The sequence below is a fragment of the Elgaria multicarinata genome, chromosome 8 (genome assembly GCF_023053635.1).
Source record: "Elgaria multicarinata webbii isolate HBS135686 ecotype San Diego chromosome 8, rElgMul1.1.pri, whole genome shotgun sequence".
Lineage (NCBI taxonomy): Eukaryota > Metazoa > Chordata > Lepidosauria > Squamata > Anguidae > Elgaria > Elgaria multicarinata.
The window spans coordinates 6,236,332-6,252,710 of record NC_086178.1 but is presented as its reverse complement, the minus strand read 5'-3'; the positions used below and the strand labels follow the sequence as shown (position 1 = coordinate 6,252,710).

At 47.3% G+C, this 16,379-nt stretch overlaps 1 protein-coding gene across 1 annotated transcript in view; it reads left to right on the top strand.

The window, feature by feature from the left end:
- The first annotated feature begins 4,918 nt into the window (after positions 1–4,918).
- Positions 4,919–16,379, top strand: part of PDE6D (phosphodiesterase 6D) — a 49,695-nt gene continuing 38,234 nt past the window's right edge. The window contains exons 1-2 of the mRNA XM_063131758.1: positions 4,919–5,125; positions 5,172–5,533. Of these exons, the coding sequence (XP_062987828.1) occupies positions 4,919–5,125; positions 5,172–5,533 (569 nt within the window). The remainder of the gene's footprint in view (positions 5,126–5,171; positions 5,534–16,379) is intronic.

Here is a 16,379-nt window from a genome sequence, read left to right as displayed (position 1 = left end):
TTTAAGTGAGCTATCCACCATGACATCAAGACCCTTGTCACCGCTATTTCGGATGTGATCAGTGCATATGTGAAGTTAATACTTATTTTTGCCTCAGCATGGATCACGTCATGCTTGCATTGATCTGACTTTGCCATTCTATTCACCCTTTTTGGAGAGATCCATTTGAAGGTCTTTGTAATCCCCTTTTTGTATTTGGTATCACACTTTAATGCTTTGGCGTCATCAAAACATGTGGCCAACTCACTGCTCACCCCTAACTCCAGTAGGGTGACCATATTTTGGGAACCAAAAAGGAGGACAACATGGTCGCCATGTTAAAATTATTTTTAAAAAATTATTTTAAAACCTCAAACTTAAAAAAAAATTCCTAAAACTCAATGGATGGACAGATCTTTTTCAAACTTAGCATAGCTAAAGTCCTTGTTAAGAGCAATCATGGTGCCGTTTCATCTCTTTATCTTTAAAAATAACATTTTTTTAAAAAAAATTAAATCCTCAAATTTTAAAAAATTTCTAAAAATCAATGGATAAACAGATCTGTTTCAAATTTGTTGTGGCTAAAGCTCTACCTACAAGCTATCGTGGTGCCAACTTTCAGCTCTTTATCTTTAAAAATGATGATTTTAAAAATAATAATTTTAAAACCTCAATTTTGTAAAAAATCCTTAAAAATCAATGGATGAGCGGATCTGTTTCAAATTTGGTATAACTAAAGCCCTTCCTAAGAGCTACCATCGTGCCAAGTTTCATGTCTTTATCTTAAAAAATGACGGAGTTATAAGCATTTTTGTTAATTCCGATTAGAGCTGCTCTTTGGAAAAATCTGGATTTCCCCTCCCCCTCCCGGATTTGTCATCAAAAACCGGACAAATCCGGTCAAACCCGGTCATATGGTCACCCTAAACTCCAGACCATTTATGAACAATTTCAAAAGCGTTGGTCCCAATCCAGATTCTTATGAGACCCCACTCCTTCACGATCGTATCTCAGCATGTCTCTCAGATATCTCAGCCTGGCTGCTTCATCGTCGTTTGAAACTTAATATGGCAAAAACTGAACTGCTTGTTTTTCCTCCTAAACCTTCTCCTCACCTCTCATTCTCTCTTACTGTCAACGATGTCACGCTTACTCCGGTCAAGGAAGCTCGTAGTCTTGGCTTTATATTTGATTCCTCGCTCTCCTTTATTCCTCATATCGAGGCAGTAGCTAAATCCTGTCGTTTCTTCCTGTATAATATTGCCATGATTCGACCATTTTTGTCTGTCTCTTCTGCCAAGACTCTCGTTCACGCACTGGTTATCTCTCGGTTGGACTACTGCAACCTTCTTCTCTCTGGCCTTCCCTCGTCTCACATCAGTCCGCTGGTCTCTGTCCACCACTCTGTCGCTAAGATCATCTTCTTGGCCCGCCGCTCTGACCATGTCACTCCACTTCTGAAATCTCTTCATTGGCTCCCAATTCACTCCAGAATCCAATATAAACTTCTCCTGCTGACCTTCAAAGCTTTTCACGGTCTAGCTCCTGCCTATCTCTCCTCTCTCATCTCACACTATCGCCCCGCTCGTGCTCTCCGCTCCTCTGATGCCATGCTTCTCGCCTGCCCAAGGACCTCCACTTCCCTTACTCGGCTTTGTCCTTTTTCTTCTGCTGCCCCTTACGCCTGGAACGCTCTTCCAGAACACTTGAGAACTACAAACTCAATCACAGCTTTTAAAACTCAGCTAAAAACTTTTCTGTTCCCTATAGCTTTTAAATATTGAGTTTGTTCTGACTCTATACTGTTAGCTTCACCCTACCCGGTGCCTGTTTACCCTACCCTGTGCCTGTTTGCATTCTCTTTCCCTCCTTATTGTTTACTACAACTTTATTAGATTGTAAGCCTATGCGGCAGGGTCTTGCTATTTACTGTGTAATCTGTACAGCACCATGTACATTGATGGTGCTATATAAATAAATAAATAAATAATAATAATAATAATAATAATAATAATAATAATAAGTGGCGTTCTGTCACTTTCTCTTTAGTGTGCCAGAATGTTAAGTTGCTCGGTTCAATAGATCTCTTCAGTTTCAGAGAAGAGCTTCTGTACAAAAGTACCAATAAGAGCACTATGAGGGCTTCTAAGGTAACCAGGTCTGGTCCTCCTTGTTCAATAAAATGAGCGCTTATCTACCAGTGGTGGCAGGTACAAACTACGTCTCAGTCTTTCGGAGACGAAATTCAAAATATCTGAGCTTTGTAACAGCTCCTCTTAAAAGCTATCTGCTTTTTGTGAGCTGTTAATAGGGCGAATAGGTAACTCAGCAGGGTAAAAACACCTATTTCCGATGTGAGAAATAGAATCCTGACTAGTATGCCAAGATTCAGCATAGTGCAATTTAAATTCTGCCTGCTTATGTTCCATTGTGTGCGTTTTAAACTTCACAAGTTTTATTGGATTGTTCCGTTTGAAATATAAACCTTGAACTATTTGGCAATAAACAACAGAAGGAAGACATCCAATGGAGAGAGAAAGTGCGACGTGACAATGTGAAAACAATTCATATGTTATGCAAAAGAAATGAAAACAGAAGTTTGTAGGTGACACAGTAAAGGTCACCACAGGTATATTGAGTTGGTCTATTAAGGACTGGACTAGAAATTGTAAAGAATTACAGTCATTCCTAACAAAGTTTATTAAGGGTACCCATTTGCTTCGGTTTAGTTTTTCCTTTGAGGGAGCAATCTGGTGGGGAGGCATAAGATATTTCAGATTCCCTTTGCCTTCTTCCTGAATGGGCTGCTTCTCCGAGATCAGGAAGGCAACCTCAGAGAGCGGGTAAAGGGGGCATTCCAGTGGGCAGGGAGGGGAGGGGACAGGAGAGGCCAGGGTACAAACTATCCCATGGCCTCTGGAGCCTTCTTCCCTCCCCCTTCAAAATGCCCCAGATAGACGGGCAAAAATGCCCATCTAGCAAAAATGCAGAGCAGCGAAATGAAGACCGTCTGTGCTGCACCTCCCGGTTTGCATTGGCTGATTGTAATCCTCTGAGTCATTGCAATGGGACTGTGCCCTGAGAGCTAAATCTGAAACATGACCTTTGTCATTATCATCTCATTCAATAACCTAAGGCAGGGGTGGGCAGAAAGTAAGATGTCTGGGGCTTCAATTCCCAGCATTTCTGACCATTGCTCACAATGGCAGACACGGTCCTGGACTCAGTCAGGGCTTTCTATGGCATTCTGTGTCCAGGTGTGCTTTCTGCCACCATAGGCTGGTTTGGCAGTTGTGTCCCTACCTAGAGAAAGCTGACCTACCCGCAGTGACACTTCGTGGTTACATCCAGGTTAGATTATGGCAATGCGCTCTACATGGGGCTGCCCTTGCGATTAGGAACTGCAAGTGGTGCAGAATGCAGCAGCTAGAAAGTTTGCAGAAGCTAGACACTGGGATCATATTTCTCCTACTCTGTATTATTTGCGTTGGCTACCTGTTAGTTTCTGGGCCCAGTTCAAGCTGCTGTTTTTGGCCTTTAAAGCCCTAAATGTTTCGGGACCACATTATCTGAAGGGCCATCTACACCTGTACGAGCTTGCCCTAGCATTAATGTCAGAGAGACAGGCCTTATTCTCCGGCTCAGCAGGGAGAGCTATTAGGCTGGTGGGTCCTCAGAAGAGAGGACTTTCTTGGTGGTGGCCCCACAACTTTGGAATTTCCTCCCCAGAGATCCATGCGGATCTTCATCACCGCTGACTTGAAAACCAACAACCCTGAAGGCTCATTTGTTCCAGCCTGCATTCTATGCTTAAAAATCATTAGCTGCTGCTGCTATTAGTGCATGCATCTGGGTCCAATGTTTAAATGTAATTGTACGTTCATATTTTTGTAGTATCGTAAGCCGACTTGGGAGGGTAGAGCACCCTGAAAGGCAGGTCAAAAATCTCTTTAATAATAATAATTTATAGGGTGACCAAATGAAATGGAGGACAGGGCTCATGTATCTTTAACAGTTGTAGAGAAAAGGGAATTTCATTCGTATGCATGCAGTACCTGGCAAAATAGCCTATTCATCACAACAATTAAAGCTGCAGGACCACATACAAAAGAGGGCAAGGCTCCTGCAGCTTTAACTGTTGTGATGAAGAGGGAATTTCACATGGCACCTGCTGAAATCCCCTTTTCTATACAACTGTTAAAGATACAGGAGCCCTGTCCTCCTTTTCATAGGGTCACCCAATAATAATAATAATAATAATAATAATAATAATAATAATAGCAGTGAACAGCAGCAGTGCAAGGATTAAAATAAGAAAGGCCTTCAAACTGAAGGACTAAAGGACCTGGGAGGAGAATAATAATAATAATAATAATAGCAGCAGTGCAAGCAGCAGTTGGTCGTTTTATTATGTTCTTCATGGTTTTAATTTTTGTGAACCGCCCAGAGAGCTTCGGCTATTGGGCGTTATATAGGGTGACCATATGAGGAGGAGGACAGGGCTCCTGTATTTTTAAAAGTTGCATAGAAAAGGGAATTTCAGCAGGTGTCATTTGTAAATATGGAGAACCTGGTGAAATTCCCTCTTCATCACAGCAGTTAAAGCTGCAGGAGCTATACCAGAGTGACCAGATTTAAAAGAGGGCAGGGCTCCTGCAGCTTTAACTGTTGTGATGAAGAGGAAATTTCACCAGGTTCCCCATATATACAAATGACACCTGCTGAAATTCCCTTTTCAATACAACTCTTAAAGATACAAGAGCCCGGTCCTCCTTTTCATATGGTCACCCTAGCGTTATAAAAATGTATTAAAATAAATAAATAAATAAAGGATTAAAATAAGAAAGACTTTAAAACTGAAAGACTAAAGGACCTGAGAGAATAATAATTTTTAAAAAAACCCACAACACGCTTGGCAATCTGACTTGAAACCGACGTAATGTGTGAACACGAGAACCTGCGTGTCCGGAGCTGGCTTGGACGCCGGCCTGCTTCTGCCTCCTCCTCTCTGGCCGCCAGGAGGCGCTCTTCGCCGCAGGCGCGTGGCTCATTTCGGATGGACGCCGCCTCCCGCAGCCGCTCCTCGCCCGGCTTTGCCTATCGAAGAAGCTTGTCCCGCGGCGACACCCGTCCCCCATCCCCCCCCGTGCCGCCTGGGGTTGCTGAGGGAGGTGGGGGCGTCCCTTCCTTAGCGACCAGCTAGGCGCTGCCGCCGTGGCCGCCCTCGCCCTCCAATTGGCCGCCATGGCCTCCCTCGCCCTCCGATTGGCCGCCGGTGCTGCCGATCGCGGGCGCGGAGGCGGGACCGGCGGGCGGCGATTGGCTGGGCCGGGCGGTTGCTTCGGCTGGGCAGTGGCGGGCACAGCGGGGTCGGAGCCGGAGCCGGCGCGCTCTCGCCTCCTCTCGCCGCCGCCCCCCCCCGCCCCGCTCAGGCCTGCGAGCGAGCGAGCCTGCTCAGCCCGGGCCGGGGGGCGCCGAGCCTTGACGCGCGGAGCAGGACCATGTCGGGCCAGGAGGAGGAGCGGGCCAAGGAGATCCTGAGGGGATTCAAGCTGTATCCGGCCTAGCTGGCAAGAGGGACGGAGGGAGGAAAGAAAGAAGGGGGCGGCAGAGGGGGAATTACGGTACCGGGGAGACGGTGCGGCAGTCAGCGGGGGAATATGATAACGGGGACACGACATTGGGACGGAGCGAGAATCGGGGGAATACGGTAATGGGGCGAGGGGAAAAAAGGAAATACGGTAATGGGGAAGGGGGGGGAAATACGGTAACGAAGAGTGGGGAGGGGCATACGGCAAAGGGGAGTAGAAGGACCCCAGTCGCTCAGCCTTTCCCAGGCAGGCACTCTCCAGATGTGTTGGACTACAACTCCCAGCCTCCCCCAACACACCTGGAGGGCGCCTGCTTGGGCAAGGCTTCTTTAGCTGGACTGGTTAATTACGGTATCCCTACCTTGGAGGGAGGGAGGGGTGTGTGCGTGTGTGTGTGTGTGGTGGTGGTATGTTCTGATTTTGAAGTGGTGCAGTAATGGGATAAATACGGTACCTTTACCAGGTGTGGAAGTGGATGTCAGGGGGTGGATTTGGGTGTAATTTGGGGGTTTCTGGGATGGGGAGGTGGGAAGAGTCTAAAGCGATGTCTTTTGGCCAGAAGAGGCGAGGGGGGTGGGGCGAGAGAGAGAGAGATCCCGGAGTGACAATGGAGCTGTGTGCAGGAATCTTGTGTCTATAGCCTGCTTTCTTCCTTAAGGCATTTCTTTTGCACAGTGCGAGGTGGAGCCTATTGGGAAAAAAAAAGTGTCCTCTGTTGCAAACGATCCTCAGCTTTAGTCTGGTAGGACGGGGGTCTGCAGTCAGTATGCAAAGTGTTTTGACGTCTGCTTGTGTGGCTCTGGTGCTAGCGTGCTTGATGTCTTGGCAAGTTTGCCAGGCTTCTGGGGAAGAACTGATTTTTAAATGCAGAGCTTGGAAACGCCGGAAGCTTCCTCAGGCGCAGCCCTCTCCCCTCCTGAACCCGTGGCAAGGCGCTACAGATGTGAAGGCTCTCCAGGATTAGCCTACATAATCCAGATCATAGTGTGCCAAGAGCGAGAGCCGGTGCATTGCAGCGAAAGGCCTGGCAGGGCAGGAGTTTGAGAGCACTGGAGCAGATTGGGCAAACCGCAGATCGGCGTGTGGGGGGGCACACACGTGTGTGTGTGTGTGTGTGTGTGTGTATGCCACAAACCAGCCTGATCTGGGCAGGAGGGATGCTTTGCTTATCTGAGAGGTTCTGATGAATGAACCCCAAAGCCTGTAGTTCCAAACTGGTAGTGGTCCTGGGCTCTAACTCTAGATATACTCTCTTAGTAGCAAGCCCCATCAAAACGATCAGAACTGACTTCTGAGTATGGCTAAGATGTGCTGATTAGTAGCAATGGTCTCTTCTTTCCCTGACCATCATTTGATACAGCAGCCTGCCCCATCCTGGTGCCCTTCAGATTTATTTATTTATTTATTTATTTATTGCGTTTTTATACCGCCCAATAGCCGAAGCTCCCTGGGCGGTTTTGGACTACAACTTCCATCAGCCCCAGTAAGCATAGTCAAAGCAAAGATCAGGGATGATGGGAATTAAAGCCAAAACATCTGGAGTGCACCAGGTTGGGGAAAGGCTGTTTTACATCGCTGAGATAGAAATTCAGGAAGTACACATCCTGTGCAATGCATTTTGCCAGCTCTTGCAGGTTATTAGCAAATGCAATGTAGATGTTCCAGCTCAACGTTGCCATGCAGTGGTTTTGGGGTATTTATAATTGGGAGAAGAAATAATCTCTGGGATCAGTACTTCTGTCTCTAATGGGAACGGTGGCTCTTGTTGCTAGACATACAGGACATGGACTTAGCGGGCTGGTTTGCCAGCTACCATTGTGATATTGAAACTGTGGCGGGTGGCTTATTGTGATGTGGGAACCCAGGCAAGAGTGGCTTGTTGCTGTGGTTAACAAGCCACCCCAGAACATTACTGCAGCCCATGGTTTCTGGGTGTACTGTTACCTACAGCAACAAGCCACCCTGCCCGGGTTTACCTGTTGCAGTTTGAATATTTGCAATAGTGGCCGGCACACACCACAACTCACCATAGCTTATTTAAGCCATCGTGGGCACCGGTGATGGTGTGAACCCAGTCAGTGCCTTTCTGGTTTCCTTTCGATTATGAACACTGCAAATTGGGCAGCCTTGGGACTGTTGTCACATGCTAAGTGGATCCAAATTATCTTATTAAACTGGGGGGGGGGGTTCAAATGCCGTCTCCCTGACTGAGGCAAAGCCTGCAATGGCCCAGTTTGAAAACTCCTGGAAGAAGCTGCATAATCAGCTGCATACATTGAATTAATTTGTATGCTTTGCACAACTTGCTCTCTTGCCAAATCGTGTCCGTAGGGGGTGTTTTTGTTTAGCGTTCAGGATTGGAGAAAGGACTACTGGAGCAGTGGAATATTAGGGTAGAGATCTGTGTCCGTAAGGTCAGTAAGGCTGGATGAAGGAACTTTCTAAGAAACCTACATAGCCGCTTTCTGTGATCTTGATCCAGAGCGTTCTTTTATGCACTCCCAGACTTTGGCCACTCCCAGTTCGACTCCTAGTAGTTTTTGTTTGAACTGTAGCAGTCCCACATTGCATTGCAAACTGCTCTTGAAATTGCTCTGACTTCTGAGATATGGCTTTCCTTTGTGGTATGTTGGACTGTTGATTGGGGGAAATTTTTTGGCTGGGTACATGAAATAGATGGATGTCTACATAGCCATTCACCTGATTGCCTGTGTTGAGTTAGGATTGCTTCTAGGTGATCAAGCAGGAAAGCTTTACAGAAGATTTAGGTGAGATTTGTTGGAATGACATATCTACGTAGTTGGACCAGAAAAATGTAATTTAGCAAGTCCTTTGGATTTATCTGCAAGGCCACTCAGCTTTTAGCAGAAATGGCCTACCGGTTTCCTCTGAAATCATGAGGACTAGAATCGAGTTTTAAAAGAAAAAGCTGAAACCATCAGTGCAGGATTGCATGTTTCTAGAGCCCTTGTTTATGAGTACCTGAAGAATTCCAGGTGCTTTTCTGATAGTCCCTGCTGTAAAGGAGATTACAGCTCAGGGGCTAGGAAGGGGGTGGAAGTAAGATAGGCTAAGATGATTCACCGCAAGAGAGAATGGGCTTGTGAAAGATTTAAAGACAGCATTTGGGGCGTGTTGCCAGTGAGGCTTTTGTATTGGGAGGATCCCCTCAGATCGGCTAGTAACGAGAGCCATTGAGGACCAAGAAACCTTAAGATTACTTCCTTCTCTATGATTTTTTGTGCTGGAGAAGAGTTTTTCAGGCCTTAGCTAGACCTAAGGTTTATCCCGGGATCGTCTCTGCCTGCTCCTGTGTGTCATTTACATGAACAGGGATGACCCCGGGACAATCCTGGGATAAACCTTAGGTCTAGCTAAGGCCAAAGTTTCTCCAGGTCACAATCGGTGTCTTCCTTGCAGCAGGTTCAGCTCAGTCCTTTTGGTTTTGGTGGAACTGTCCCTCCAGGCAGTTTCTGATAGGAAGCTTCAGAGTCAGAAGCCAAGGGCTGGCTGTTGAGAGGGCAGGGCTCCTGCTGCATTCATGCACTTAGAACCTCTTCTTTTCTTGAAGTTAGTTGCGACTAAAGTCCCACTGTTTCTGATGGCTCTACTGTAACTGTGATTAAGTCTGGATCCAGCCCTTGCAGAGCAATCCTAAACATCTGTACGCGGAAGTAAGTCTCACAAGAGTTGATGAGCCTTAATCCTTAGGATAGCAGCTGTAACCATTTAAACCTCCCACTGATGAGATCATGACATGTGCTTGTTAGCCTTCTCTATTAATAACTAAGGGCACAGTCCTGTGAATGTTTAGACAGAGGAAACGCTTAGAACTCTCAGCATGGAGTTATAGGTCTTTCTTTTCTGTATAAAAATGCATAAGAGTCATTAGTGACTTCTGTTCTTTTATGTCAACCATCCCCAAACATCTCCAAGATGTATTTTCTTAAACCTTTAAACAGCCTTGGCTGGCTGCAGCTTGCTGGGAATTGTAGTCCAACATATCTGGAGGGCACCAGGTTGGGGAAAGCTGCCTGAAAAGTTGACTTTGCATTCCCTGTTTACCAGAGTATCTGTGAAGTGCATAAACCAGTAGATGTTAATGTGGTTGGTTCTCACGTTGAAGTTATACTTACTGTTACGAAGTAGGAATTCCAGCCCTTGGAGGAGAGTTGCCTTTTTGTAAACCGTCCAGAGAGCTTTGGCTATGGGGCGGTATATGAATATAATAAATAAATAAATGCCCTCCACCCAGTTGCCAGCCTAGATTGGCAGCTGTGCCAAAGGGATGTATGGGCAGGTCAGTTTGTGTATGTGGGCCCATTGACTGCCCCTGCCCCTTCCCAAATTGCTCTCTGGCAAAGTTAGTTGCTACAAAAGTGCCATCAGAATTTCACTGAGGGCGTAAATGGGACTTTTTCATGTGCTCTGCCCAGAGTTAGGCAGAAAATTGGCCGGATCATTTTGATGGATTTCGTAGCTAAACAGGCTATTGCGGCAGTCCTGGAGAGTGTGGCTGCTTCATTCTTCAGGGCCTCCCTTGTTCGTTTAGATCTTTCTCACAAAGTTATTTATTTATTTAAGCATTTTTATGACGCCATTCAGCCAAAAAAGGCTCTCATGACGGCTTACAAAAGTATTTCTTGACAGTCCCTGCCCACAGGCTTACAATCTAAAAGACATGACACAAAAGGAAAGGGGATTGGGAGGGAGGAGGAGGAGGGAAAGGAAAGGAAATTCAGGCACTACAATCTTAGTTGCAAAGTTCAGCAGTGACAGTTGGTAGCAGGAGGGAGGGGGCTCTCAGCTGGAGCTGGAGCCAGGCACGATGGAGAGGTGCCTGGCTGCTGCTTCCTCCCTCACTGGTGGCCTCTACAGAGACAGTAGGTAGCAGGAGGGAGGGGGCTCTCAGCTGGAGCTGGACCCAGGCACGATGGAGAGGTGCCTGGCTGCTGCTTCCTTCCTCACTGGTGGCCTCTGCTATGTGTCGTGGACGGGCACACTCTGTAGCTGCCTTCAAGTTGCAGGTAGGCAGTTTTTTTTACAGGGCCTGCTTTCTTGAAGGCAGCACTTTGTGGCCTATGTTCTTTTTGAGCTAGAAACCCGTGGCCTGGTCCATCAGATCCTGTCGCATTGGTGAAGCTAATCAAACCTAGATCTGATGGGTGCTTGTGTGGGAGACCGTTGCGAGCCCTGCTTAAGTTACTCTGACATTTCCCCCAAAAGGGAATAATGGCATATCAGAGTAATACAAATTCACTGTGGCAAATCATTCAGTGGCTGGTTACAGAATCCCTGCTTCACTCTCCTAGGCTGCCCCAGTCTCCAGCCCTGTGCTGCTGCTCCCGCTCTCATAGGGTCATTCAAGGTGCCTGTCTGTGTCACACAGTGAGGATGGAGCTGCATTCAGCTCCATAGTTCAGGCCTGTTGAACACGGGGCTTTCTCACTCTTCCTTCTTGCCTTAGACCGGGCACGGCTCATGTTTTTCAGCCCGACGACTGGATTCCATTTGGGGCTATATTGCAGTGGTGGCTGGGGCTAACAAAACACACAAAATCCACCTCCACCCCAATGCGATGGTTAGTAATTTCTCGTAGGAAGCAGAAGTAAGCGGGACAAGCCTCAGAAGTAAGCGGGACAAGCCTCAGTAGCTCTTTGAAAATGCATCCCAAACATCAAGCCTCTGCATATTTACTCAGAAGTAAGCAGGGGGCGAGGTCAGGGGAAAGAGCTGCTGGGCCTGACGAGGAGCTCCTGTGAGCCCGATAAAGCCCCGTGGGCCAGAGGTTCCCCACCCCTGCCTTAAATCTTTTCCCTTCTCAGTGCCAGAGGTCATTGTCGGGAAATGTGAAGCTGTAAGAGATATTGTACTGCTGAGTGACCGCATGGCACAGCTCTGACATAAGTGTTTCCTGGTTTACAGGAGTGCAAGTTCCAAGCAGGTACGTCCCTCAGCATCTCTGTTTTTCTCAGAATTTCTCAGCCGTGTCCTTGTCCCTCTTTTTCACCTAGTTCCTTTGGAGGCATGACGCCCTACAAGGCCTAGGCTGGGACCCAGGGAGGAGGCCATCTGCTCTTCCTTCTCCGCCCCAACGCAGCCTTTTTCAAAGTTGGGGAGTGTTTCGGGTGACCCTATGGACAGGAAGGACAGGGCTCCTGTATCTTTAACAGTTGTATTGAAAAGGGGATTTCAGCAGGTGCTATTTGTATATATGGAGAACCTGGTGAAATTCCCTCTTCATCACAACACTTAAAGCTGCAGGAGCCCTGCCCTCTTTTGCATCTGGTCATTCTAGTATAGCTCCTGCAGCTTTAACTGTTGTGATGAAGAGGGAATTTCACCAGGTTCTCCATATATACAAATGGCACCTGCTGAGATTCCCTTTTCTATGCAACTGTTAAAGATACAGGAGCCCGGTCCTCCTTTCCATAGGGTCACCCTAGGAGTGTTTCAGGAACGATTGGGAAGGAGCTGCAGAGAAAGCCTACCCCTCCTCTCCCCAGCCCTGCCATCTCCTGTTTGTGTAGACGAGGCCATAAAACAGAGTGGTAAGGAAATCCTCTAACTTTGCTCCCAGCTGTTCCTATTTACTTCTACCCTGCTCATTATGTTTTCTTTCCAGGCACGTAAACTCTGGGAATCCGCCCTCTGAGTCAGTGGTCTGAGCAGTGACTTCTTTCCTGCAAAGCAGTTACTTGCTGCGGGAAACAGACTCCACCTGGAGGAGTTTGTACAGATTCTAATTCAGCTTTCCCCAGCCCCGGGGCCCTCCAGATGTGTTGGACTGCAATTCCCATCAGCCCCAGCCAGCATGGCCAATGGTCAGCCGTGCTGGGAATGGAAAGTCCAAAACAGCTGGACTTGAGGCAGCTGGATAACCATCAAGAGGCAGCTGGACAACCACCTGTCAGGGATGCTTTAGGGTGGATTCCTGCATTGAGCAGGGGGTTGGACTCGATGGCCTTGTAGGCCCCTTCCAACTCTGCTATTCTATGAGTCTATGAGTCTATGAGCGTCTGGCTGGGGGGACGGGAGAAGCGCTCAGTGATGAAGAAGCGTTGGTGACCTGGTCTTGCTCTTTATCCTGAGGATCAATTTACAGAGCTGCTTGGGCATGGGGTGTTTTATAGCCTGTGGGCAACTAGTCATATGAACCACTCTCCACCACCACCACCATGTGCACATTTTGGCTTCAGTCCGAGTTGGCACGTACTGGAGAAACTGTGCATGCTCGATGCTGAATCCTGCCCGTGATGCCAGGTTATGGCTGGTTCACCACAAGCTGGAGATCACCCCCAGATGAGTTTTCAAGTCGTCGTGAGACCCGCAAAAGCAGCCATGTGTGAGTAGGAACGTCACCCTCCTTAAAACGAAGCCTGGGGACATCGGTGAATTTCTAGGAAACCAGGTCAGCTGCTGAAATGAGGGCTCCTGCAGGCAGCTCAGTTTTCACTGCTGCTTCTTTGCTTCCCCCAATAACAAGGGAAGGCTTGACTTCAAGCTAGCATTCCTTCTCCGTAGTGGAATATGGCAGTGCATAATCTATGACAGCCTCCCCCAACCTGCAGGGGGATTATGGGAGTTGTAGCCCAACATGTTGGGAGGGCACAAGTTGGGGGAGTCTGATCTATGAGAACAGGTTATACAGAGCAGCTCTGAGAGCCCTTTGCACATGAGGAGGCTGCCCTGGGATGATCTCATAGAATCATAGAATAGTAGAGTTGGAAGGGGCCTATAAGGCCATCTAGTCCAGCCCCCCTTCAGTGCAGGAATTTCTCTCTTGCCCAGGGGAAACTCAGCTGTCTCTTATTGTCCTGCCAAATCATTCATTCATTACATAGAATCATAGAATAGCAGAATTGGAAGGGGCCTACAAGGCCATCGAGTCCAACCCCCTGCTCAATGCAGGAATCCACCCTAAACCATCCCTGACAGATCGTTGTCCAGCGGCCTCTTGAAGGCCTCTAGTGTGGGAGAGCCCACAACCTCACCAGGCAACTGATTCCATTGTTGTACTGCTCTAACAGTCAGGAAGTTTTTCCTGATGTCCAGCTGGAACCTGGCTTCCTTTAACTTCAGCCCGTTATTCCGTGTCCTGCACTCTGGGAGGATCGAGAAGAGATTATTATTATTATTTATTTATTTATTTATTTATTTATTTATTTATTTATTTATATAGCACCATCAGTGTACATGGTGCTGTACAGAGTAAAACAGTAAATAGCAAGACCCTGCCGCATAGGCTTACAATCTAATAAAATCATAGTAAAACAATAAGGAGGGGAAGAGAATGCAAACAGGTACAGGGTAGGGTAAGCAGGCACAGGGTAGGGTAAAACTAACAGTAGAAAGTAACAGTAGAAGTCTGCACAACATCAAGTTCCTGGCCCTCCTCTGTGTGACCACCTTTTAAGTATTTGAAGAATGCTATCATGCCTCTATACTGCCCCATAGCTGAAGCTCTCGGGGGCGGGGAGGGTTTCGCAAAAATTAAAAACCATTAAAGCACATTATACAATGTGCAAAAAAGGCATTTATGTAAAACCATATAAGCAGATAACACAGAGAGACAACTTAGAATCATAGAACAGTAGAGTTGGAAGAGGGCCCACAAGGCCAACGAGTCCTTTTTGCATTCCAGCGTTCCACTTACGTACAGGTACCACCACTGCTGCGATCCTGTTGGGAGGGTGTGTATTTCAGATTTTCTGTGAGATGTTGATGACCCACCTATAGCCAGTTAGCAGATTTATAAGCCTGAATGCTTTTATCTTGTTCAGAATGGAAATCCTGTATTATTTTCAAAGTATTGCCATAAACTGTGTGAGGTATTGATGCTCAACAGGGATGACAATTGAATAGATTCCTGAAAAATGAATTCCTCAGCCAGCAGCCTCTGGCAGGCAACCACTTACGTATGCATGTGCTTAGCTGCTGACTTGCGTGGGCGATGTTCGGACAGTCTTCAACACAGGAGTAAATATAGCAGCCCCTAGCTTTTAAATAGTGATTTAGAATGTCCATGCGTATGATGTTGCTGTGAGCCTTACAACAGCCCTGTAAGGTAGGTCAGCGTTAGTATCCCCCTATTGCAGTTAATGGGTGAGGCTGACCGAATGTGGCTTGCTTGTGAGTTCGTGGCAGAGGCAGGATTCGAAATAGGGGCTTCTGGCTTCACAGCTCAGCCTCTTAGGGCCGAACGAGAACCAATTGAGAAGATGTGATTTTGGGAGGGGAACGGTTCAGAGGCCTTCCCTAACATGCTTTAAATCCCTCCACCCCTGGAATCATAGGCCAGTTGTCATCATCCAGGTTGGGTCATACCACTACGCCAGCCTTCCTCAACCTGGGGCGCTGTAGATGTGTTGGACTACAACTCCCAGAATGCCCCAGCTGGGAGATGCAGTCCAACACATCTGCAGCGCCCCAGGTTGAGGAAGGCTGCACTACGCTATACCAGAGCGCAATGAATGTTGTGATAGCCCCAAAATAAGGGCATCTCTTTCTTCACATTCTGGAGATACACTGACTAGTGAACTCTGCTGCTGCTGACGTTTAACTGTCAACATCCACCAGTGTGTGTGTTTGAGTTTTCAGTTTCTCTCAACGTTTGTCAGTGTTCACCAGGACTGTTAACGTACCCATGGGTCCATGCAGCTGCCTGATAATCCATCTAGCCTTCCAGACCTAGAAGCAGGAGGCTGGATCCTGGAATCTCTTGCATGCAAAATGTGTGCTTTTATCCCTGAGCTACGGCGCTTTCCCATTTCATTTCCTGTATCTGAGAACTGAACAAAACACTACACCGAGGCTGCAATCCTGCACACACTTACCGGGGAGTAAGTCCCCTTGAACTCAGTTGGACTTACTTCTGAGTAGGCATGTATAGGATTGCACTGGTAAGTGTCTGCTTCTTGAAAAAGGGCACTCTTTCATACAGCAGGTCATTTGTTACACACGTCAGGTCATTTGTGAAAAGATTCTTAAAATTTGGGGCACTATAGGCAGAGAAAGCAGAAGCTTGGAATATCCATCAGGAATCTCTCCTGTAAAGCATAATTGAAAACAATGGGAGCTACATTATGGCTAGTTGTTGTTTTTTCGGTGAGATGGGATGGTCTTGTGAATGTCTAGCAGGAGTGGCCTTCCAGATGTTTTATTTATTTATTTATTTAGAATATTTATATACCGCTCCCCATTGAAAAGTTTCGGAGCAGTGTACAAGGTAAAATAAAAATGAAAACAGAATAAAACAGTTAAAACAAAATTTAAAAGAAGCAAAAACAGAAATCCAAGCCTTTAAAGAAAGGCTTCATGGAATAAAGATGTTTTCAGGAGGCGCTGAAAGGAAGACAAGGTCGGAGCCTGCCTGACCTCCAGAGGCAGGGAGTTCCATAGGAGGGGGGCCACCACGCTGAAGGCTCTTCCCCTGGTGGACTCCAGTCGGAGGATGGATCTATGTGGAACCACCAGGAGCAGGCCCTTGGATGACCTCAGTGACTGGACAGGTTGGTAGGGGAGAAGGCGTTCTCTCAGGTATCCTGGTCCCAAGTTGTTTAGGGCTTTGTACACCAGTACTAGAACCTTAAACCTGGCCCGGTAGCGAATAGGCAGCCAGTGCAGTTCCCTCAGCAGAGGAGTTACATGCTGGAAAGGGGCAGCTCTAGACAACAGCCGAGCTGCAGCGTTCTGCACTAGCTGGCTAGGGCTGGTGAGAGTTGTAGGCCCAAACATCTGGAAGGCCACCAGTCCCCCACAGGATTGAGCCTTTTAAACAAGGGGTAAGGAACATCTGCCCACCCACCC